Source organism: Carassius auratus, unplaced genomic scaffold (assembly GCF_003368295.1).
Source record: "Carassius auratus strain Wakin unplaced genomic scaffold, ASM336829v1 scaf_tig00215076, whole genome shotgun sequence".
Lineage (NCBI taxonomy): Eukaryota > Metazoa > Chordata > Actinopteri > Cypriniformes > Cyprinidae > Carassius > Carassius auratus.
The window spans coordinates 174,461-201,339 of NW_020527925.1; the positions used below are offsets into that span (position 1 = coordinate 174,461).

Genomic DNA, 26,879 nt, shown 5'->3' on the forward strand with positions numbered 1-26,879 from the left:
TGTGCGCTCTTGCGCTCGATCCTAGCGTCCGGAAACGGAGGGAGTTGTGGAGAATTGAAAAGCGCATGCGCACAAACCGAAAGAGGGCGGAGCGTACGGAATCTCAGCGGCCGCAGGCAAGTATCCCAGAGTGCAGTCTGGACGATGGGGCGGGGCGACACGTTGGGGCGGAGCGACACGTGTCGCCCCGCCCACCTCAGCGGTTATTGGTTTATGATTAAGATGAGCTTATTGGTGTACAGATGAGTGACGATTTTACAGCTTATTGGTATAGAGAATTATGACGCTATTAGCAGGATTGGAATGCGGAAGTAGACACTAAGATGAATAAACTTTTAATATAAATTAAAAAGTGAATATACATGTTGTGTTTTTGCATTTATTGTTGCATTTCCACAACATCCCGTATAAATACAAAGAGTTTTGGATTACGACGAACAGAATAAAAATAAATGGCCTACTCCCTCAATGGCTGTAGTGTAGACGCTACCCTCGGCATTACTCGCTGGTTTGAAAATGACACGGCAATATTATGCGAAGTATGGTTATGTAGATAGTCATGGAGTACCTTGATTTATATATTCAAATAATATATACATACATATATATGTTTGTGTGTGTGTGTGTGTGTGTGTATATATATATATATATATATATATGTGTGTGTGTGTGTGTGTGTGTGTGTGTGTGTATGTCGTGTGTGTAACAAATTGTCACCAGTCTCTGAACGTCACCAATAATATTCTGAACATTCCCTTGGCCCCTACGAAAATTTACTATGGTTCTGCTACAGTAACTATAGTAAAACTATGGTGTTTTTATAATTACAGCTCACAGTAATTAATGTGCCAACAAGTATTTTTACTACAATAAATCCATGGTTACTTTTTGCAAGGAAGGAACTATACAGGTTCTAAAGAACTTGCCCAAAAACACTTGTTACTTTCTGTTATTTGTTTTCTGAACTGCACTACTGAAAACCTCATTAATCCTCACAATCCTGTCACAACTAAACTAAGAATCCATTATGAGCAATGCATAGCAAATCATGTTATCATCAAATATGAGAAACCTTAAAGAATGATAGACTGATGTAAATGACTGAAACCTGTTGTCATGCACGTGTTTTCCATAGCTTTTTTATTAAAACATTATACAGTGCAAAGTTTAACTTTAAATTACATCAATTAATAATCAAAACCAGTTGATCTCAGCCCATTCTCTATTTCCCTTCAATGAACTTAACACACAAATGTGTTTCATGCCGCAAAAAAAAAAAAAAAAAAAAACAGTCCTTGGAACAAAATCCTGTGTAAACAAAAGTCCAGAAGATCACCACGCCGGTCTCTTCCCTGTTCCCCTGGGGTGTTAAACTTGAAAAGGGCTCTGCACTGCAAGCATTCCCTGATGCTGTTCATCTGTCTGAACTCGTTCCGGTCAGGAGACAGGAGGACAATTCTTCCAGTTGGCCACAACTTATAGTGTAAAGACAAAATACATGAAAGATAATAATAATAATACAAAAAAGTTTAACAGCCTTCTACTACAAAATTCAATTGGAGAATGAGCATTAAACGGGGAAATCTTACTGTCTAGCCAGGCAAACTGTGCCGCTTACCGAAAAACTTCGGAGCACAACCCTAAACCATCTGCAAACCAGAGAAAGTGTCAAATATGCAGAGTCACCCGCCGACAAAATAACTTCCCTGAGGATTTCCAGTGGAAGCTGTTGAATCAAAAACATACATAGGTTTATTTATATATGTATATAAAAGTTATTAAACATTATATAAACACTGAATACAGACAACCTTGCTTTAAAACTCTCATTAAAAACTCTATAGATTGTTGTCACAACTGCATACTCATTCTTTTATAATAACACTAATAAAATGTTAATATATACAGTACTGTGCAGAAGTATTAGTGTTAGTATTTTCACATTGAAAAAAAAAACTGTTTTAAGCCAATTATTTATATCTTTTGCTGTTGTGTGTCAGTAGGATATATTAGTTTACATTTCCACACATTCATTTTGCCATTAATTGTAATAATCCAGTGAGATATTTGTATATATTTGTATGCATGATCCACATGAAGATCTTTTACATTGAATATAAATATTTCTATCTTATATGGTGAACAAAATCCACATTAGATCGCAAACAGAAGTTATTTAAAAAACTTGCTGCTGTCTGAAAATGAATTAAGCTGAAATGTTTTTAAATGTCTTTGATGCTGATGTTAACTGATAGTTACATATTAAATAATCCACAGTATTGACCAATATAGTACTTGTACATAATACCAATTTCACATCTGAACAACTATGTAGCTGTAATAACTAAAACACCTCTGCATGTACACACACATGTAATTATTAGTTCTTAATGAATGTATGTGCACAAAGAACCTGCTTTGCTGGACTCTGCCTGAAGACATGGTGAATGGTGAAGTTCCTCCCCTCAGTGGTTGAGCTCTAAAAGAACAAATGTCAAGAGGTAGGTATATTGCTAGATATAGTACAGAGTAATGTTTCATGTAGCAACATTCAAACAGCTACATACATTTGCGGAGTAAAGCTGTCCAGGAGAACATAACACCACCACCTCCTGATCATGTCATCCTGAAAAATAATAATAATAATAATATACACACAAAAATCATGCATGTCTGTTCAAATAACTTGACAAATGTGATGCCATACCTCTGTAAAATAGAACCTATGAACTAAAGCCATGTACACAGTGTACTGTTAAAATCCACAAAGAACAATAAAATGAGCAATTTATAACAATTATTAACAATAATTATTCAAATTGAACGTACCATGGATAAATAAATGATCGAACATCGCATTTCATATTATAATATATTTACACAACCACTTTTACTCACCTCAAGCAATCAACGGAATAGCGTTATTACTCTGCTGCTGTAGTTGCCACCGTTCTGTTTGTTTCAACGCAAACTGCCCCCTGCTGGCTCGGAGGAAAATGTCAAAGGCGGGGAAAACAAATATGGGCGGGGCGACACGTGTCGCTCCGCCTCGAAGTGTCGCCCCGCCCCATCGTCCAGACTGCACTCTGGGGTTACTCGCCGCAGGCATGAATGGGATTCTGCACACGTTTTTGTTGACTAGAAGAATGTTATAAAAAGTTGTTTCGCATTGATTTCAAATGTTTTATGTCTCATTGATTGTTTTGACCAGTAATTCTGATAAAACTATATGTAATGAGATAAATATTTGACAACTGTAAAGCTAGTAATGAGAAAACCATATGTTTAAAAATAAAAATAAACCTTTTAGTTAGCTATGTATCATTATAGTTTCTTGTATAAAGTATACATCTACCATATTATTCACTTGGATCTGAGGTTTGTTTATGTGGTATTGGTTTATTACAGAAGGTCAAAGTTTACCACAGTACAAAAGAGAAATTAGGCTACATGACAAATGTCATTTTGAAAAAAAGTATGGTCACAACTGAATAGTCAGCGAGTGAATGCATTAGTTACTTAAGTCAGTCTCTTGTTTTTCAATAAATAAAAATGCTGACACAAAATGAAGGTTTTAAAAATAAGCGTGGTTTATAAAACCCAGATATGACAGGATCACCAGAGTGTATACAGAAACACAAATGAGATCATCAGTGGAACCATCATAGGAATACACTCAACATTTACAAACTACTGTCAAAGAGGAAACACTGAGACATTTTCTCTCTTTTTATATCTCTAGTTAATCACAGAACCACACGTTTTTTCTATTTTTCTTTACTAACTCAAAAGTACAACCATCTATCAACTACAAACAATGTCACAGTCAAGGATTTAAAAAGGGATACAACATCAAGATAACAGATAGAAAAGATGCAGAGATATCAAGCACTTAACATCATGGGTTTAGCAAGCAATCAAGTCGACATAGTTTTCCCTCCCCATGAAGAAATTATGTTAGGGCTTGTGTATTATTCCAGTTCTGTATTTTTAAAAGTAAATAAATTAATAATAATAAAACATTTACAAACTAAAAACCCTACATTTTGAGGGTTCATCTCATAACACAACCCCTATTTAGGGTGTTAATGAGAATGTTAACATGTTCCAATCGTCTCCAAATCCTCCCCAGCCAGATCAGTTCACGATATCGACCCAAAATCACTGTCACCCAACAAGTCCTGTCAAATGGGCACAAACCCTGGGGGTGAAAGTGTTATGAGCAGAAATATATATCTACTGTAAATAAAACCGATCACGTTCCATATTCACAACTGCATCTTAAGTTACACTATTTCGACAGAATTCACATATGTAAAACTGGATTGTAACTAATCAAAATGCCCTTCATCTACCATAATACTGCTCATTTAAAAGCAAACGTTTCCAACTTGTACATAAATAATTAGTACAATAAATAAATCAACATTCTTAAACATTTTTTAAAATGTACAAAATTAAACTATTTACAGTGCAAAACAAAAGCAGCATGCAGGCAAGACAATTGGCCATGCATTACAAAAAACAAAACAAAAAGCAATGGATGGGGCAATTTTATGCTCAGCATCCACATACGGTGATATTGGTTCGGGAAGTGTATAATTTCTAAAATTTTTGTGTGAACCTTGATAGTCTTCTCAATAAAGGACTCAGTCAGTTCTGAGAGTTAAGAACTAAAAACAGCAAAGTAAGACACTTGTGTGCCAAAACAATCATCATTTTGAGAACAACAAGACTGACATTTCATTAATATTAAAGGACTATACGTTAACACAGTTACACCACATTTTCAATGAGGATAGCACGCTATATTCTTTTGCAACCACAATTCACATGTAGTTTTCCCCTTTCTTCTGTTAGATTTGTAATCCAAACTACATTTTAGCATTCTACATTCTACATATTTTTGCATCAAATGTGTTTAGGCAATAAATAAATGAATAAATAAACCTAGTCACAAACAATGCCTGCTATCTGTACATCTTTTTTTTTCATTAGCATTATCACTTTTCTTTTAAAGACTTAATAAGAAGAGAGATTGTGAAGACAGACTCATCTTTTCATTTGATTTTAGTTAGAGCTGAAAGATTGTGCTTGCAAAAATACAAGGATGCATGCTGCCGAAAGAGTCTCAAAAACTAAGAGCTGAATAAATAAGCAAAACAAACATCAGCTAAAACAGCCCTGGTGTTTTCTTTTTTGATGACAACAGTGGATATTATTTATAATAAAAGTCAATGTAAGTTAAAATGACAGTCTTCACTCTCTGCTGTCAAAACATTTTGATAAAGAGGTGAAAAACAGATGCTTTCCTGCTAAAAATGCTTTGGGATTTATATACTATGTATGAAAATGTATGAAAGACAAGTAGTTATAGCTGTCTTGCAAAAATGTACATTATAAATGTACATTATAAATCATGTACACTTTTTTTTCATTAACTTACAACTGATTAGAAATGTATTGCCACACTCATCAAGCTTACAAATAATCAAACTGCGACCATGTTGGTAAGAAAAAAGCTTACATTAAAAGATGTCTCCTCACCACACTGAAACTACTTTTTGATGCACAACATCTCATATGGTTTACCACAATAAAAAACTGATGTCACAACCATAAGAATTACAATCGACAGGCAGTGTTCGCATTTCCTCTTTGGCTAAGAGTGGTTATGGCAATGCTTAATAAGTGATACAAAAAGCCATGTAGGAAACACATTAGCTCAATTAAAATGTGTCCACTTCCATTCAGTTTGCGGTTGGGTGACAATTATTCCTGAATCTTTTCAATTTAGTGCATCATTTCAATTAAAATAGTTCACAGAATCACCTCTTTTCAGAGGACAGATTATTTTTTATTTTTTTTACCCAAATGGTATTTCAAATATTAACCAGCAATTTCAGATTTACTTATAGTAGTTTCACTGGTCAAATTATCAATGAAAGTAATAATTCTTAACATCCTCAGAGGACAGCAGGGCATAAACATTTTGCGTCAAAGCATTTAGCGTCACACACACACACACACACACACACATCTCTCTAACACAAATCATGCATGGCAAAAATATGACAGCTTTGATATCAAAGCAATGCATGTAAAACAACAACAACAACATATTTGCATAAAATATGATGAAACAATACAACTCTAAAGATGTTTTTTTGTGGATTACAAAAATTAAGCATTTCCAAAAAGTGCCACCAGGGCCGTACTCTGACGTCATGACAACTCAAAAAAAAAAAAAAATAACACCCCCGCCCCAAACAATTAAAAAAATATAACAAACATCAACTACCTAGCTGTTGTTATTTCTAAATGCGCTGCAGTTATAACAGTTATAGTGTGCAACTTGAGTCAGTGCGTTGTACGATATTATATATTTCTTTCCTATGATCTCTCCTCCCTGTAGTTCCTAGTTATTATTTTAAATTTGTAAACAGTCATATGCAGTAATAAAGATTCAAAAACCTAAACAAATGTACAAAAAAGTATCAATATAGAGGAACATAATGAAAAAGTCTAATAAAAAAGTACCTTGAGGAAAATTCCAGACTTGGCTTTTCCGTGCGTGTGTGTATATTTTGTTGTATGTGTGTGTTAGTGTTTGTACGATGTCACTGTTGTGTCCTGATATGTCTCTCGGCTGTTTTTGTGCTAACTCTGTTAACTACTCTGTCTTTGGATGCTTTTGTGAGTGTTGAAAAGAGAGAGTGTGTGAATATGTGTGTATCTGTGTGTGTTTGGGATCAGGTGTGCTGAGGCAGCTCTGGGGGGAACCAGTAGAAAGCGGAGACAGGTGGCGTGACAGCGACATCTGGGTTCAGCTGAAGGCCTCATCGTCCGTATCCTCAATGAGCACCTTAGTATCCTTCTTAGACCTGTCAGAGAAACAAAAAGTGCCACTTACTGACCTCAGATGTTTGGAGTCAGTAAGAATTTTGTTTTGCAAAAATCAAAAAACGCTGTTCTTTTAAAAATTTTGAATCTGAACTTTCAAAAAACAAAACGGATAATGGTCATTGGTTTTCACATAAATATGAAGCAGCACAATTGTTTTCAACATTAGTAATAATAAAATAATGCTTTTTTCATCACCAAAGCAGCATATTAGAATTATATACAGTAGTAGCTGTTATATAGTAGATGTTATTTACACCATAAAAGTGTTGCATTTGAAAAAATATTAAAATATAAAAAATTCTTACCCTAATCTAACCCTTAAATGTAGTTTTTTTGTGTAACCGAATGCATTTAAATTGGTTTGTTGATGTTAAAGGGATAGTTAAAAAAATAAAATTACCCATGATTTACTCATCCTCCAGCCTTCCCAGGTGTATATGACTTTCTTCTTTGAGATGAATACAATCAGAGTTTTATATAAAAAAATATCCTGGTTCTTTATAATGGCAGTGAATAGGGGTTGAGAGTTTGAAGTCCAAAAAAGTACATCCATGTGGCATTCCAGCGGATGATGTAGGACAAAGTGTAAACTCTATATGATTGATGGATGTGCTTTTTTGGGCTTCAAAATCTCGACCCCCATTCACTGCCATTACAAAACAGGGAAAAGCCAGGATATTTTTTATTATAACTCTGATTGTATTTGTCTGAAATAAGAAAGTCATATACACCCAGGATGGCATGAGGGTAAGTAAATCATGGGGTAATATTCATTTTTGGATGAATTATCCCTTTAAATAATATTTTTGAGTTAGCTTTTTTATTTATAACATTTGAAATGTTGTAATTACCATTAAGTCTTACTAGTAATTTTAATGCATTAAAATTTTTTATAGGTGTACCAAACGAAGTTGCCTACTTATAACTCTATGAAATGTGTATGATTAATACAATATAAAATAAAAAAATACAAAATAAAAACTATAAAATCTCATACTGTGAGGATAGCAGTGGTCGTCGTAAGGACAGGCTGTAGCTCCGTTTCCAGCTCCTTTTGCCCTGCCTGTTCCGGACTCCATCGTCCTGGTCCATCATCTGCTCCAGCAGCGTCTGGTCATCAGCGTTTAGAGGAGCCACTGAGATGTCCCGCACCGCTCGGAACTCACCGCAGTTATTCAAGTGCTCATTCTCAAGACGGAAGAAGTTCCACACAAAACGTCTAGAGGGAGAAAACAATTCAAAGAAAGAGAAAGGATTAGGAGAGAAATGGGCTTCGTGAGGGAACCGGAGGGGGTTTGGGAGTTCAAGAAAAGATCATCATTACTTAAATCATAAAAATGTAAAAACACAACAACAATAAAATGTAATATGTTCTTTTATTAATCTGCATGTCATGTGAGAATTAACCAACATTAGAGAACTGACAATGTGAATGTGTTGTTAAATTATTGAAATAGAAACTTAAAATCTCAGGGGTTACTTCGAGTGAATATTTTAGCTGAAAGGGATTGAGCTAATGAAAAAGCATCTCACCTAAACACTTCCAGAGGAGCTAAAATGGTAACCACGATGTCCTCGATGGAAGGAATGGCAGTCATGGAAGTCAGAGAGATCTGCAGTGTCCAGGCGAAGCGCAGGATCACATCTTCTATAATGGCACAGTAGTAGTAGGCCTAAAAGAAACAAGAAATGTCATTATGAGAACTGGAGGCAACAGATAAATATCCCTGCTGACTGTTACATTATCCATGCTAGAAAATGAGAACATCTTAAAACAACCCAAGCTGGTTTGCTGGTCTCCAAATGGTTTTGTGCACCAACTAAACCATCGTAAGAGAAGCAAACCAACTGATTAGCAGGATTATTTGGCTTGGCTCCTTGGAAGGTTTGAACCTACAACACTGTGCTATATATTATAGGTTTGACAGTCAATATGGTGCTTTAAGATTGTATGTTATTTTCTGCCATATCTTACTTTATGTGGGTAAACAATCTCCTCTCTCAAGAAGATATTCTCGCCTGCATTGCGATCAAAAAGACCCCAGTCCATCTTTAGGTCCCAGATCAGGGTGTAGAGTGAACTGACGACTGAAGACAGGATCAGCATGTAGAAAAACACCTCAGCATCGGCATGTTTCTGGTCTGGAACAGAGAAAGTGAACTTGATATTACCATTACATCCACTAGAGGGAGACTATTTACCATCCATCCAGCTACACTACACTAATACAAGACTGCTGTTTGCAGCACAACCAGTGCCATTGTATATTTGGTTATTCACTGAAAAGTCATTCAATGTCAAAATACCATGTCATATATTCATGTTTTTATATTATTAAAAACAATGGTACTATGACTAAAATGCTTTTAGTTATTTAAAGTTACAAGAACAATACAAAATGTATATTAATTGAAATCTAGTGAAGAGTTCACTTTTGGAGAAAATTTTTGGAAAGAAATAAACACTTTTATTCAGCAAGGATGCATTTAACTAATCAAAAATCTTTTGAGAATTATAAAAATTAAAAAAAAAATAATTTTTATGAACTTTCTATTTTTCAAAGGGTTCCTGCAAAAAAAATGATCACAGTTTCCACAAAAAATATTAAGCAAAAGCAACACAACAATTTTCTTTGTTGATAATACAAGATTTTTCATGCAAACTGAAATCAGCATATTAGAATGATTTCTGAAAGATCACGTGAAACTGAAGACTGGAATTATGATGCTGAAAATTCAGCTTTGCCATCACAGGAATAAAATAGTTCTTAATAGAAAACAGTTCTTTTAAACTGCAGTTTTGATCACATACATGCAGCTTGGTCTGGACCGTATGATGATATATATTGTGGTTATGGTACATTTTTGATGACATAAATTGAACCTTAAGACTATGAGTATAAGACTACCTTTCGAAAACATCAAATAGTCTTACACACCTTTTGAACAACAGTGTATATTCAGCTATTTTTACATTACTGCTCCCCAAAATTAATAGACTGCATACAGTTCTTTATATTCTTACTCCTAATTTGTTTATGTGTGTGTGTATGTGTGTGTGTGTATATATATATATATATGTATGTGTGTGTTAAGCAGAGGTGGGTAGTAACGAGTTACATTTACTTCGTTACATTTACTTGAGTAATTTTTCGGGGTAACTAATACTTTTCGGAGTATATTTAAAAATGGGTACTTTATACTCTTACTTGAGTACATTTTTTGGGAAAAATCTGTACTTTTACTTCGTTACTGTGGGCGACGCTCCTCTCGTTACTTTATCTTAATGCAATAAATGTTGTAAATGGTTCAGTTTATTCCAAACGCGCCGTCTACTTTTCTCTGGACAATGAGCGATGCCCATTCGCTAATGATTCATTCTTTTGAGTCAATTCTGTTCAAAGGCTTGATCAAACCAATTGGCAAAGAGTGAATTTGTTCATGAATCAGTTTGAAGGAGTCGTTCAGTTCCCTGAAGCAACGCGCTGAGCGTCTGAAGCGGTTCACTCAGAGTTGTAACGTTTAAGAATATCAGCAGCGTTGAAAACGTGGATATGGAACTGCACTGAATTGAAAGCAAATCTGCAAAGGCCATTATTTGCTTGCGATGGAGCTCCTTATTAGATGAACGAAACAGCTTCCAAAAGACAAAAAATAGCCGATTAAGATTTTATTAATTTTAATACAATCACACCGGTGCGAGTCAGCAAGTCATATCATCAGCTGTTAAATTCAGATCTGTGATCGCTTGCTGGCGCTGAGCCAGAGACAGACGCGTTTTTACAGCGTTGCGCATTATAACCAATCACTCACGGTTCTTTTGAATGCAATCAGGCCAATCGGAGGTGTTCCGATGAGTCATCGCTGAAATGCCGGTGCTTCCTTCACTCGCTCACTGACACCTCTTTCTGGCGAATTCTCTCGTCACAAACAACAAAGTGCAGATGTATGTACGAATCTATAATTAGATATTGATTTCACAGTGTTAACAGTTTCAGTGATTTTAATGGGAGTTTCTGAGAGTGATTGAAATCTAGACTGTCAGTGAAAATGATCTTTAATAATGTAAATGTTATTTGCTCTCTTTCTGAACAATGAAAGATTAGTAGCAATATTTATATCACATTAACTTTCAATGTTAAATTCACATTTAATATAAAGTCAGTCGTATTAAAAATATGTTATGGCATGAAACCTATATATGTTACTTAAGTAAACAGACAGGGTTTTATAATAAATTGGAGTAAAGGCTGATGAAATATATACATTTACACACGCACACATACATTATGTACATTTATCTATATATCTAAATAAAAATAGGCTCTGTATATATGACCCAAAGTAACTAACTACTTGAGTAGATTTTTTATCCGATACTCTTTTACTCTTACTCAAGTAACTATTCGAGACTAGTACTTTTACTTTTACTTGAGTAAATATTTCTAGAATTACTTTTACTTTTACTTGAGTAAAGTTTTTGGGTACTCTACCCACCTCTGGTGTTAAGCGTATATATCATTATAAACAAGTATAAAAAGAACTACATCTAATTTGATCAGCAACTATTTTTGCTGCAACTCAGACCAATATTACCAATATTACAAACCTTAAACATAAATAACCCTAAAGTAGCTGTATAATCTGGTAAAAGACAGAGGATGAAAGCTGAATGGGAAAGCAATTAGCAGCTAATATTGATGACTAGGCATGGGAGAACATTTATGGAACCATGGCAAAATATACCCATTTTGCACAAGGGCAATAAAGTACAAAAAAAAAATAACTATGAAGAACTGAAACATAAGAGAAAGAGTCATCCTGAAGTACAATATTAGAGCATCAGTGTAAGTTAATAGGGGGTGAGACATTTATCAGATAGTGGAACAGTGCAGATCTCAGGTCAGTGAATGGTTAAATTTCTTAGGCCTCAGACAGCAGACGGGGCTGAATCTGGAACAGGCCCATCAGTCTTAATAAAGCCTTTCACACATTGCCATTCAGGCGCCAGGAAACCAGAGGAGGACATGTTTTTGCCAGAACACATAATAGCCCTGTCCATCCTATTTCAGCCCTGAGCTACGAATGCCCATGTTGAATATGGTTTCCCTAGACTAGCCGAAAATCCAGATGTATACCCCATAAGAGAGCAATACAAGTCTAATCTATTCACACAGGCCAGACGGAGGTTGGAAAATGACCATGAAACTCTAAAAACATTTTTGGGTGCATTAAACCTTGATTAATATGAGTAGAATATATAAAATACTATGAAAAATACATTTCTATTTTAAATAAATGTTAATAAATAAAAGTTATTTTTAAATGCAATATTTCAATTATTATGGTTTTGTGATGTAGCCATTGTGAGCATAAGACTTCTTTTAAAAACAACTATCTTACAGACACCACAATTTTGAAAATTAATATACATTAAAGTACATTGGCCCATTATATTTTTGCTTGCAATAAGATATATCTGATGGATATTCAGATTTTGGTCAATTTGAGCATAACAGCATTCACCATTAACCAATAACATCCTTGTCAACTGGTAATAAACATTTCTATATTCAATGAATCAGTGAATTTTAAGTAAATATTGTTCCAGATATCCTCTCTCATTTGTCAGATATCATCATTATATTGAACTGAATGTAAATACAGCACTTGTATCAGCACCATCATCGGCCATTAAAAAAACCACATCGGTTTCCCGCCACTGGTCTGGTCACACTGAACTTTGATTTAATCTCATTAACACAGTGGCAGATTTATGTAAACATCAACCATGATGACCCAAACCCATTTCCCACAGGACCACAAATCTATCTCAACATCCCTCCGAGTCCTTGGACACAGGAGACATTTCTTTCTTTCAAAGTTGACAGCATTTTGTTGTCTTTGGTAATAGAGTACAGAATGGGAAATAGAATGGTCACTCTCTGCACCTGACCACATGATGGCTACATGACAAAAGAAAAATTTTATAAACAAATGAATTGAATAGAAATGAGCATCACTGAAATTAAATCCCAGGTATGGAAAAATAGAATTCCAAACCAATACTGACCACGTATGTTAACTGATTAATCTGTACTAAGATGTGTATTTATGCACATGGTGGGGGTTAAGACATTACAGTAGTGATGTTTAAAATCAAGCTGTGATATTTGACTACATAGTCAATCATTGCTGCATACTCCATCTGGCGCATATTCCTGGGTACATGTGGTCCACATGTAACCACCATCAGAGCAGGTAAATACTTGATCAAAGATCCAGGTCTTACACAGAGAGAGTAAAAAATAAATCCAACCATACTTCAGTAGTTCAAAGCTTCATCATTATTTTAGAAATACACTCCCACTGTTCTGTCTCGCCACAGGCAGGCAATTACAGCTCAAGCTCCTCTGGATAGTTCATTTCCGCTTTTCTTTTCTGCTCTCTCACTTCATATTTTCTCTCTCCTTTAACCATTTTTTTTAGTGTTCACATAGCATCTTCTGTTTGCATTTTGCTCCGTTTTGTTGGATGTCATTGAGTTCTTCAGCTGTGCTTAAGCTCAGATCGACATTTCTCATTAAAGTTTAAATGAAATCTTTGAGGATATCGACCCACAACCATTTCTGCAATCACTTCTACAATGAAATACAGCGCTAAAAACATGAAAGCAGGTGTAATGGGGTTATTGACAAAAGAACGGACAAAAAGAGAAAAAAGCACAATGCAAATCTTGCAGACATGATGCTAGGGAAAATCCAGAAAGACTTATAAATCATTGGGACTGTATCCACAATCTTTGAGTAGCAAATCCGGATTTTCACCATTAAAGGGTTAGTTCATCCACATAGCAAAATTATGTAATTAATAACTTACTCTCATGTTGTTTCAAACCCGTAAGACCTCCGTTTATCTTTGGAAAACAGTTTAAGATATTTTAAATTTAGTCCGAGAGCTCTCAGTCCCTCCATTGAAGCTGTGTGTATGGTATACTGTCCATGTCCAGAAAGGAAAGAAAAACATCATCAAAGTAGTCCATGTGACATCAGAGGGTCCGTTGGAATTTTTTGAAGCATCGAAAAAACATTTTGGTCCAAAAAGAGTAAAAACGACAACTTTATTCATTATTGTCTTCTCTTCCGTGTCTGTTGTGTGAGAGAGTTCAAACCAAAGCAGTCTAGATATGCGGTTCACGAACGAATCATTCAGTTCACCAAATCGAACTGAAACGTTTTAAACGGTCCACATCTCTAATACGCATTAATCCACAAATGATTTAAGCTGTTAACTTTTTTAATGTGGCTGACACTCCCTCTGAGTTCAAACAAACCAGTATCCTGGAGTAATTCATTTACTCAAACAGTACACTGACTGAACTGCTGTGAAGAGAGAACTGAAGATGAACACCGAGCCAAGACCACATAAGAAGAATCGAGGAGCTGATGATACTGCGCATGTGTGATTCAGCGTGAAGCAGACCGACACACAGAGCACCTGAACCGAACTGATTCTTTTATTGATTGATTCTGAACTGATTCTGTGCTAGTGTTACGAGCGCGGGTAAACCGAAGGCTTGAATCAAGGGCAATCATCGCAAATGACGCCATTACGTGGAGCGCAAAAGAAGCGGTGAACAGTTTTCTTCAACCGGTTTATTGAATCGAACTGTTCGAAAGAACTACTGGTGATCCGAAAACCGATGCAACCGGTTCTTGACTTGTGAATGTTGCCTTTCTGGACATGGACAGTATACCATACACACCGTTTCAATGGAGGGACTGAGAGCTCTCGGACTAAATCTAAAATATCTTATGAAATGTGTTCCAAAGATAAATGGAGGTCTTACGGGTTTGAAACAACATGAGGGTTAGTTATTAATTACATAAATTTGCTATCTGGGTGAACTAACCCTTTAAGCCACACTACACACAGGGACACATTAATGCTTTTCATGTCTACCACTGATCTCAATCTCACACCGGTTTGGCTCATGACTAATGTTAATTTAAACATTAATTATGCTCAGACATATTGCATTCCTTTGGGATTAGTTTACATGAAAACTAAAATAAATCGAATTAACAGACTCATTTATCTGGGCAGCTTACTAGAGTGAACATCAGTTTCAATCAGGGCACAAATGATGGAGGTGATTTCAGATGCATTCATATATTAAATGGGCTCTCTGCCAGGAACGTCTAGAGTGGATCCTAATGAATGCATCAAATGAGTGGCAAGGATGCCATGTTGGGTTGAATACGGCCTGTTTTAGTCACATGAGGCAGACGCTATGGGCTATGGTCCAGACATCATATATTTCACTGATACAGAGATATATCTAATACACACTGAAAACTTAAGCAAAGTGCACCCATGCTTGATATTTAAACACTGACATTTAAGGGAAATAACCAGAAATGGCCGTGTGTGCACAGTGAATATAAATAATGAAATGGATGAAACGGCTTAGCCGAGTGCTTTGAGATTGATTTGGGCTGAAGTTGTCTTTCTGAAGAGATACGGGAAGGCATGGAGGCCGACTGTTTGATAAGAGAGCGTGAGACAGACAGAGAGACACGTTTGAGCAGCAGTCTTTGCACTTCAGATGGATTTCAGTGGCAGAATAATCAGACGTTAATTGTAGATAGAGACAAGGGATGTGTCTGGAATCTTAATGGCATGCTTTTAAACGCTTTAAGAGCTCATATGAACCGAATGTAGGATAATTAATGTGACTGAATGCTAAATCTGCTGCTTGGAGACAAATTAGTTTTTATAAAGCAGGCCACTATTTTTTAAATGCATAAATGTAATTCCAACCTGTTTCTTACAAAACTCTTAATGCCTTTATGCAATGTATCTCTAACTTAGATGCTTCTTGTTTATGTTGCTATATAAACCATGACTCTAACAGACAAGGACAGGCTCAGGGTCATCTCTGCTTTTCTCAAAACATGCTTCTGTTGCCTATTCATTTGTATCTGTAGGCAAACAATGGCACACAGGTGCTCTTTGTAAAGAACATTTTTCACTTGAATCAATGTAAGATGACAACAGTAAATTCCACAAAACAGCAAAAAATACAATGTATTCATACAACAATGAAAACATAAATAAATAGTATACCACAAGTTTTTACCCAGATGCCATCAAGATGAAACTTCTAGAGCTTTTAAACTACATTCAGCAAACTTGGCACAAGCCTTCATCCTGTTCTGTTTGTCAAGCTAACTATAATGAACGTTCTGGTCACATGATCATGTTTGTAATTAACTGCAGTGTGTTTGTCTGTACCTTTATGAGTTCTGTAAAGGGCTGCAAACGTGACCACGAAGAAGGTGGTGGAGTATTTCCCAGCGTTCACCAGGTGAGGGAAGGCTCTCCTGGTGTCCCGGTAACGTCGCAGACATTGAACAAACCGCATCCAGGCAGGCAGACAGTGGATGATGGCCCGAATTCCATAAGAGTAGCTGTTACACCGTTCATCGCCTTATTTAGGAGGATACAATTATGAATGCACATTTTAATTTCCAAGAGCATACTATAATATTGCAATCCAGTAATGTTCAAACATATCCCAGCAGAAAAACATTTTTTTTATATAGGTATTTCTATCAATTTAATGATGATTATATAATAATTCAGGGATCAACAATAAGGATTTTTGTCTTGAAATTTAGCATTTAGTTTTGATAAACTGGAATATATTTGACATATATACAAAATATGCAATACGCACAAATTACAAATGTAGTAAAAATTGCAAGTTTCTGTCACTTTTTAACAAATAAATCAGTAATGAGTAATATGCTATCATTTTCCAGCAGATGGGTTTGTGAATTTAAAACTGTGACATAGATATTTTATTGATAATTACATTTAAATTAAATAATACTAATACAATTACTACTAATAATTAAAACAAAATATTTTAGAATGAACAGTGTTGAGTCCTGATGCTCACTTTCTCTTACTCCTCTTATTTCTCAGTATTCTCCTATTTTCTTTATTCCTATATTCTATATTAGACAGCCGCAGATGCTCTGAATTTCCTGGTCCATTTCACATGATAAAATCCACTGAACCTACAGAACTCCTATCTGTGTTGACACTGTCTGCAATCGTAATTCATGTGCAAGAGCAACTGGCCATTAATCACAACCAGCCATTCAGCTACCATTACATCTAATGTTGAAATTGGGATGGTTCACCATGAATGGCTCAGTCAGTCAAAACTTGAATGATTACATTTCAGGATGGCATCATTCTGAATCGATTACCATATATGGAGGGCAGTAAGCCGCTGCGATCTCCCCACTGCAGCTCCATGCTGTAGTAACAGACCAGATACTCCAGATCTGAGAGCACAATGACCAGGGAATTGAGTTGATCTGCCAGCCAGAAGTCTGCAAACTCCACTCGGTGGAACGGGGCGGTGAACACACGCAACTACAAACAGAGAAATTATGATAGCTTAAATATTTATACTGTACACAGTGCTTAGGGTAATCATTGAGGACAATAATAAACAGCAGAATTCATTGCAAGTGCTTTTTTTCTCTCAAAATGAGGTGATGTATGTATAACAGCACAATCCTGAGGCAGAGTGAACTCTGAGACAGCGAGTGAAGATCTTTAGGAGAACTCAGCTGGCTAAAGACAGCTCAGTGGGGTTTTTATTATTATTATTATCAGCTCCTAACCAATAAACTAGCTTTCACTGTGTAATGATGGGGTTAGATGTGTTTCAACATGAATCTAGCAAACTGTGAATCATGTTTGTTACATGACTTAATGAACTCATACACAGCTGCCTGTGATTGAGAGATGCACATAAATAAAGTAATAACCATTTTTAATTCTAAAAACCTTTTTAAAATAGGTTTCCTGCCATGTTGAAGTAAGTTATTTGGATAAAGATCATGACTTATTAAATCAAGTTTATTCAGGGTAAACTGCACCAGCAGCCTTGAAATGCAGAAAATATTATTTATAAAATTAATAACTGAAATATTAAAAGGCTGAAAAATTTAAACGTAAGTTAATATCTGTAACAAATAAAAAAAGTTTGATGACAAAGATTTACTTTTTATATGCAAAATACGAGCTGTAAATAGAATACCCAATTAGACAAAAAAATTAACGAGTTAAATAAATGATGTGAAGAAAAATTAAAAATATATATATTTTTATAAATAAATGAAATAAAATAATATATAAGATACAATTACATACTATACACATAGGCTACATGCTCATTTAGGCGAGTTACCTTTGTTGCCCTTGAGTCACATTGTTTTTTCCCCACATATTTTCCCGTGGCTCAACCATTCCACCCTATGTAATGAAATTGTACCTCTCTCAGCCTTCAGGCCACCGCTGACATTTCCCAGCAACATAGTTTTGCACTACACCGATCTATGCCATCATACTCTTGAGGCTCAAATGCCAGTGAATATCGATTCCCCCCCACACAAACTCTGATCAGTTATTATTACCTTATGAAACAGGTGAAAGCGTTCCACAAAAATGGTTTTAGACATAAGGTCTGAATGTGAGGTACATTTCAGTGTTACAGCTACATGTGCGATGCACAGCTTGAGTTTGACAGCATGTTTGAGCTCTGGGAAGAAAGCCACCCACTGTTTGGCCATCAGTAAGTGTTGGTTTTAATCTACAGGAAGTGTGTGTGTGTCTGCGTGTGCTACAAGGACTAAGGCTCCAGTCTAGGTCAATTAGATGTGGGGAGGGCAATGAGACAGAGGCTGGCAGCTGCTGATGGCTCCATCCTAATAATGATTGCACAGGCACAGTCTTCACATCCGCAGAGATAGAGCTACAATCTATTTTCCCTCACCTCACTGCCCTGTGCCTCACACAAAGACACATACATAATCACTCATGTACGCACACAGACCTCACTGAAACACTCTGTACACACAGTTTGTTGTCGGTAATATATTTTTTGAAAGAAATTAATATTTTACTCAGCAAGGATCATTAAACTGATAAAACTACTTGGCAGCAAAAACATTTATGAAGTCACAAAGCATCTATATTTAAAATAAATGCTGTTATATAGAACTTTCTATTTCCTTGATTCAAAACAAAAATTAAGTAGCACACCTGTTTTCAACACTGATAATAATAAGAAATGTTTCTGGAGTGCCAAATCAAAAAATATGCTTTGCCATCTCAGAAATAAATTACACTATTTTATTACATTATTTCAAATCGTAATAATATTCCACAATATCTTATTTTTTTTGGATCGGATAAATGCATCTTTGGTGAGCATAAGAGACTTATTTCACAAACATAATAAAACAAATAGAAATAGGCAGAGAAGACGAAATGGGTGAAGCTGTTTGTGCACTGAAATGAGCTAATTAGCTCTAGGCTAATTTAACTGAATTTGTTATAAATGTGTCTGAACAGGTGGCTTTGCTATAAGAGGGATTCCAGGGAAAACATGATAATTTTATTCTCTTAATCAAAACAGGATATGAGGATTGCAAATGCAGTTTATAACCCACTTTACTTGTAATTTGATACATTTCTAAGTTAAACAGGATATTTAATGAGAAAAAAATGGGACTTTTTAAATCCATCTGGAACTGATTGGATCATTAAAAAAAATAGATGTTTTAATGTATTAATATAATGGGTTGCATATCTGCATGGATCCAATTAACAGCATGTAATAGCCTGTGTCACTCATATAATGTTGGCGTAACAAAAAAAACACTTTTTTTTTTACTATTTTTCATAATTTTTTTGCAGCTATGGAAGCTCTGTGTTTATAAAACTGAATGGTTTTGTCTCTCACCAAAAGTTTGATAAGCCAGAAACGGGATTTGTAGTAGGCAGTTTTGAAGGGGTTGATGAGGAACAGCACCATGAAGCCGTAGAGGATGAGGGGGTTTGCCTGCATAGGGAGCCAAGTGTAGTCCGCAAACAGACAGGATAGGATGCTGAGACACCACAACACCCCCAAAAACCCTGCGATCTACAGCAAGACAAAAGCACAGAACATGCAGAAGCATTATTCTTCTTCCTTTCCCATTATTTTATCTGTCTGAATACAATGACCTTATACCTATAGGCTAACTCTAAAAGGTTTGGGTGAGAAAGATCTTTTAAAAAGAAATTAAAGTTTTTTTTAGCAAGGATGCAATAAAAAGATAAAAAAGAGAGTCAAGGAATTTATAACGTTTCAAATCTTTTCAACTTTCTATTCATCAAAGAATCCTGAAAATAAATATATCAGTTTTATATTAAGCTTTTAACATTGATAATAGATAGAAAGTTTTATTGAGCACCATATCATCATATTATAATGATTTCTGAAGGATTTCTGAAGGATTTTCTGAGTGATGGCTGTTAAATATTCAGTTTTGCATCACAGAAATGATTTAATATATATTAAAATAGAAAACAGTTATTTGAAAAGTGTTTGAAAAGTGTTTTATACTGGATTATGTAAACTAAATGCAGCCTTTTCAAGCACTTCTTTCAAAGACATAAAATCTAACAGGACCCAAACTTTTGAAAGGCAGTGTATATACAAGCTTCCTGTAAAGCTTCCTTCTACGTGACATGTCTCACCTCAAACAGATGTTGATGTGAAAGATTGTTTCGAGGGTTCAGCTCAAAGATCAGCACATGATTGACACCAGCCTGCCTCCAGCCATAAGTATTAATCCCCAAGAGGAAGAGAAACTGAATCAACAGGAAACCGCCTCGGTAGATGCGCACCAGTGGCCAGATGTTCTGATTACGAATGAAAAAAGCACCTGAGAGGGAAGAATCAGTCGCATAGTTGGATTATCAACAAGGTTTATATAAATTACTGCACTGCTCTAACACAAGTGTGTCGTAGATTATCAGAAGTGCTGGAATTTATACACTGGATAAAATCTATGTAACAAGATGCATATGGATGCGTAAAAAGGTAAAAACAGTACCAATAAGAACAAAGGCGACAGCCAGGACAATGAAGACCCCACAATACAGTCCCACACGAAAGGTGGTCCAGGCAGGTGCAGGCTGAGGTTGAGAAAAAGCACATTGAAATCACTGCTGGGCTTATTCTGAAGCAAGGAGTGCACCTCAAAGTAGCTTTTTTATTACAATATACACCTACACTGAAAAACTGGTTTTGCATTAGCATTTGCACTTGGGCAATTTTTATTCCCCAAACACCAATTGTTATTCCCCAAGTCATTGCAACTTAACCTTTTTAAGTTCTGTCACTATATTTACTTAGAACAATTAGCTAGCAGATGGCTTCAACTCAAATAAGTATTTTTTCTACAGCAAACCATATTTACATTTATGTTAGGCAAAGGACAGAGAACACATGCATTCTCTCCATTAAAGGTAAAACTGAGAACTAAAAGTAATGCATGAAAAGACACTGCAGATATTTTTGACATGATTTTCATGCGGGTGTTTGCTATTATGGTATTTTTCGCCTAGTATATTTTTTGCTTTCCATGTGGGATTAGCTTTAGTATTTTGTTTTTATCCCTAAAATAATCAAAGAATTTACTATGTGCACTTCATTGATTTTGGTATATAAAATACCTTTGATTCTATCAATAATACATTTGAATTAAATATTTAATACAGACACTTAACCTTCATGTTCTTTTGAAGCAGATTTTACTCTCCCAGAGTAAATTAAATAAGAAAATTAAACTCTTATTTTTCCTTAAAAAATTTTAATAGGTATAAAAAAAAGAAAGAAAAACGGTCAGAATCAGAATCTTAGCATGTGAAAATGTATTACATGTTCCCGAGACCCATCAAATCCTGAAACCCTAAAGAGAAGAACATCTTTCATGGATGGCTGAAGAATTGATCAAGTTCAATTTTCATTTTTAAAAGTTCAATGTTAAGCTATTAAAATGGGCTCTCAGACACCAGGTGGATGAGCATAACGTTACAACTGCTGCGTGCATGTGTGTGTGCGTGTCTCCGTGTACTATCCGAGTTTCTTTCTCACCTGTGCTGCTCCAAGAGGTGGAACTCTCAGCCTCTTCATGGCCTTCTGACGGTCACCTCCTTCCAACTCTGTGGTCACCAGAGCCTGGGCACACAAGGGTCAAATGTCAAACACCATTCTTTAGTTTAGTCATTTCTGCCCTGAATTCCACTTCATTCTAATGTGCTCGTTATCATTTTCAGCATCAATGGGAGTTTACACTAACACCAATACAATCACATCATGATACATGAGCAGGAATCCAGAAGTCCAGACGTGGAGCCAGGCAGTCTACCTCGGTCTCAGAGATGAGCTGTGTGATCTTCTTGCAGGTGTAGAATGGAGCCACCTCCACGTGAGCCACACGCCAATCAGCGCCACGCTGTGTGTCCAGAATCTTGTCATGTTTCTTCAGAATCTTACGGAATCCAGTGAAGTTCAGATTCTGTATGTGATTAGGGAAAATGGAATATCAAATTAAGATGTTAAATTAAGAATTTTTGTCCTTCTTCTAAAACAGGAAAGAGAAATTCTGTACTTCTTTATGTTGCGACACAGCTGCTCATTCCCTGTTATTGCTATTTAGAGTAATGGGAATAAAATAATAAGATGTTTTAGAAATAAATTCATGCAATAAAATATATTCCCAATCTGTGCACTCTGGACATGTGGTGCATCCTTGTTAAAGCAGTTCACATGTTTAATGGACACTCATCCAATGGTAAATGTAATATACTGACTATGAAACATATCTCATATCACATTAAGATCAGGGTTTCCCAACACTCAGATCAGATTCATGAGCTGATGGCAGGCTAATAATTAATTAAGTAGTAATACAAGTGTATTTTTTATTAAACAATTTAAATACATTTTTAAAGATAATTTCAATCTAACTGTATCCAAACTTTTGACTGCTAGAAAGAGAATAATAAGGGAAAAAATGTAATGTTTGTAAAGTGAAGATAAGATTAATTAGAATCCAGTTAAAAAGATCAGCATTGCGGATGACCAGCATATGTTGAGCTTTGGGTTTGGAAAGGTCAAGAAACCCAAGAGGGAGTCAGGACAACATTCACAACGGGAGACAAACAACAACAACAACAACAAAATATCAGACCTGGTAGTTTTGCAGGAGGATGAGGCTGAGGTAGAACTCGCTGAAGGCCAGCTGCAGGTCTTTGATGTTGCGATGTTTGTTGCGCTCTTTGTTGGACAAAGGAAACACCGTTTTGCGGTGACTGCGCAGCCCTGGAGCATTGCTCTCCCGCTGGGCATCCAGAGACGTCTGCAGCTCATTCTGCAAAGTTGCAAATCGGCGCTGTGCCTCAGCCAGTTTCTCTGTGAAGATCCGAAAAGAGCAGACAATATTAATAATTAAGTTATCGTTTTATTTGATTTATGGCCTTTGAGAGAACATGGAAAACAAAAGGCCTGGTTGTACACCAGGACAGAAAAAGAATATCTTAAATGTATTAAATACTATTTGACTGCATCTACTGAGAGACATAAAGCCTGCTTGGCTTACAACCCTGCAGTAAAATGCAACAGAATCCATTTTGCATGACAAATAAATCCCTCATTCTACCCATCAACTGGAAAGTAAAGCAGACAGATTTCCTGTTAGAGATGAGCCTCTTCCTGTAAGGGGGATATCTCAGACAGCATTATCCACGCTGGCCTGCGTCCCAGCGCAGTTCAGTGAACAGGACCCCGCTCACCCATCTCACTTTCAGAGGAAGGAAACAGGATAATATGTTCAGCAGACAAGTAAATACTGGGAGTCCTGCTAGCTTATAGGTGATAACCCTCAGTAAGGGACTGAGCAGAACTGGAGAACTGCCACAATTTGTTCCCAAGGCACTGATCATCCAATTTTCTCTACTAATGTGTCTTTTTCAGGGCAGTCTAATTGCACTTCCAATATTTTACTGAAGTAAACAAAAAATAAAAAAAAATGCTAAAATTTTTTTTTAATGAATTTACAAAATGTATGAATACAATATAATGAATACAATTATATACATTTTGTAATATTTATATAAATGTTAAATTATTATATATTTATATTCATAATGCTTAGAAATGTATTGCTTTTTATTTTTATTGTATATTAATCCAATATATTTATATATTATATACTATTATTTCATAGGAATAATTTTGATAATAGTATTTATTATACATTTGTTAAATGGTTTCAGGTAACTCCAAAACAGGAATAAATGTATAAATATTAAGAATAAATAAATAAGTGAAAAACATTTAAAAACAAGTGGCATATACAACAAATATGTAAAAAAAAAAAAAAAAAAAAGAAAAAAAGAAAAAGAAAAAGAAAAAGTATCTAGCTGACGAGTTTAAAAAGATGACAAGAAGAATTTGCAAACAAACAGCACAGGGAAAAAAAAGTTTAGACAGCATTAATAATGTAAATACAAAAAAAAAAAATAAAAATAAGATGACAGGACACCAGTTTAATAGAGTCCAGACAAACATTGGCTGTGAACAATGATGTGACCTTAAAAAAACAACAACAACAACAACAACAACATCATCATCATCATATATAATAGACCGCACAAGCTTGTTTTCTTTCATGTAAAGTAAATACAGTGTTAAGTCAACTATAATAGTCCGACTGTACATCTTCAGGCTGAACGTGGCTAAGATGGTGCTAAGAATTGATGAGCTTAACAGATCTCCTCCACTGGGACAAAGAGTGCATGTTGTTAATTCAGGACCACTCTGGGGGGAGGCAGGGGTCTCAGCCATAAAACACAGTCTGGGTCAACTAGACAGAATTAGCTATAGTGCACTAACAGCATCTGCGATCCTAATAAAGATTTCAATTCTAAAGGGCATTATATATGATAACGCATTGTATTTCACTACAAACTGTAGTGATCCTGTAGCTCAATTCGTAGAGCAAGCGCAAGGTTGGGGGTTCGATTCCCCGGGAACACGTGATAGGTAAAAATTGATAGTCTAAATGCAGTTGCTTTGGATAAAAGCGTCTGGTAAATGCATACATTTAATTTTTAATTTAATTTTTAATTTAAAATGGCCTGTGTATACATGGACAAAATTATCTGCAGAGTTGAATAATTGAATTAGTATTTCTAACACTGTTTCTGAGCAAATTAAACTTATTTTGTGTTTGTGGAAAAAAGATCCATGTGTTTTTCCACAAGGGAAAAATTAAAGTATGGGGTCAGAGATTTTTCCAGCTTAATGGACTTGCCAGCTTTTTTTGGCTGGACAACTCGATTAGAGTTTATTTTGGTCTGTCTGTACAACCTGCAGCAATGAGGCAGCGCATGATTTTTTGTGGCAACTGGAGTATAAAAAGACTAAACCTATATTACAAGCAGAATAAATGCTTTAATTTCATGTTAAATTATTAATATACATCAGCTTCTTTGTTTCAGAATGAATGCGGATCAATCTGTCTCAGCTCATTCTGAGATTTTGATTTAGAAGGAGAATTAGCTAATGTTATATTTTCATTCATGATGCATGCTAACAATGAATCAATATGCAAACAAAGCATTAAGCTCATGCTTCAAATACTTATTTATTATGCCATCCCCTAACCAGCCACAAGAGGCAGTAGAGCTCAGACATTCCTGCTGCCCTGAAGTCAACTCAACAACACAGATTATGTTGCAGTGTGCATACATTATCAGTCCAAACATAGTCCATTCACCTTGACGCATGTCAAAATGACTATGGCAGGCATTTCATATTACATCATGTACCCAAATAGTGCAGTACACTTAGACCTCATGCACAGGGAATCCCTTAACGGCATTTAGCTGGCCACTGCAGTTCAGGCTGCTTCCACTTGTGCTGTTTATGAGTTACAAAAAAATGCAATCGTAGCCATACAGTTAGGATTATTAAAAGTTAACTATTAATGATCATTAAAACTATCCTGTAATCCTCCAAAAAGTTATTATAAGACTGATTGAGGATGTATGCACTTTATTTTTGTGGGAAGATGTAAGTTTATATTATATACACAGTTTTGGAGCCAGTAAATGTTTTATTTTATTATTTTTATTTTTTATTAAGACATAACAATACCTGAATAGAATGTGTTGATCTTGGAGAGCTCCTTTTCACATGTCTGAAAGAACTTCTCCTCAAACTTGGCATAGTACCGTTTGACAGTGTCTTCATCTGTGACTGAAAGAGACAAAACACAAAGATGTAAATCTGTGTTCATTTCCATATTCAGCAGTGGGCACTAATGAGCTCAGATTAGAGAGTTATACGTCCTAAAACCCACATCAACATTCACAGCCTCCCCATTTTATACTGATGCTTCAAAGCCAAAAAAGCAATTACAATTGTCACAACATTACGTGTGTGTGTACGTAAAGGCATCACTCCATTTTTGTGTATTTTCTGTATTGTAGGTTTTTTAGTTTTTTCTTTTTTATGTAAGGGGTGGTTCGCCCAGGGTGCCATACAAGCTAGAACCACCCCAGGGAAAAATGCCTGAGGGATTTGGCTGTCAAAGTTCTCTCTCTATAAATAAGCCAGAGTCAGGTAAAAGCTTTTAGCATCTATTACAAGACACTAATCAGATATAACTGCTTGCATCTATTTAAGATTATACAGACTATGCATTAAATATTGCCTTAGCATAAAAAACTAGAAAAGTCACATTCATCAACAAACATGTCTGTGGGTTCTAGGATTACTAGGGATGTCACAATTCTCAATATAATACTGAATCATTCAGATAATTAATTCTCATTTTAACACACTGATGTGCCAAGCAATCAGAAATTTACTGAAAAATCCATGACAACATTTTTTTTCGAGGTATGCATTGAACCATGTGCTGGCTGTATTGTTGAATCCCTAATAGTTACATCAGTTCAGTGGATTAAATCCATCAGTATGGTTTGTTGAAAAAAAGACTATAATTGAAATTGACACCGTGGCCCAACAAAGCATTACATATACA

At 35.6% G+C, this 26,879-nt stretch overlaps 1 protein-coding gene across 1 annotated transcript in view; it reads right to left on the reverse strand.

Annotated features, from left to right (window-relative positions):
• Positions 1-6,671: 6,671 nt before the first annotated feature.
• Positions 6,672-26,879, reverse strand: part of LOC113093566 (xenotropic and polytropic retrovirus receptor 1 homolog) — a 66,799-nt gene continuing 46,591 nt past the window's right edge. Inside the window, exons 3-15 of the mRNA XM_026259254.1 lie at positions 25,988-26,089; positions 23,019-23,239; positions 22,194-22,343; positions 21,920-22,003; positions 20,877-20,958; positions 20,518-20,705; positions 19,739-19,918; positions 17,190-17,358; positions 16,204-16,398; positions 8,882-9,048; positions 8,440-8,579; positions 7,904-8,125; positions 6,672-6,884 (exon numbers count right to left, since the gene is read on the reverse strand). Of these exons, the coding sequence (XP_026115039.1) occupies positions 6,827-6,884; positions 7,904-8,125; positions 8,440-8,579; positions 8,882-9,048; positions 16,204-16,398; positions 17,190-17,358; positions 19,739-19,918; positions 20,518-20,705; positions 20,877-20,958; positions 21,920-22,003; positions 22,194-22,343; positions 23,019-23,239; positions 25,988-26,089 (1,958 nt within the window). The 3' untranslated portion in view covers positions 6,672-6,826. The remainder of the gene's footprint in view (positions 6,885-7,903; positions 8,126-8,439; positions 8,580-8,881; positions 9,049-16,203; positions 16,399-17,189; positions 17,359-19,738; positions 19,919-20,517; positions 20,706-20,876; positions 20,959-21,919; positions 22,004-22,193; positions 22,344-23,018; positions 23,240-25,987; positions 26,090-26,879) is intronic.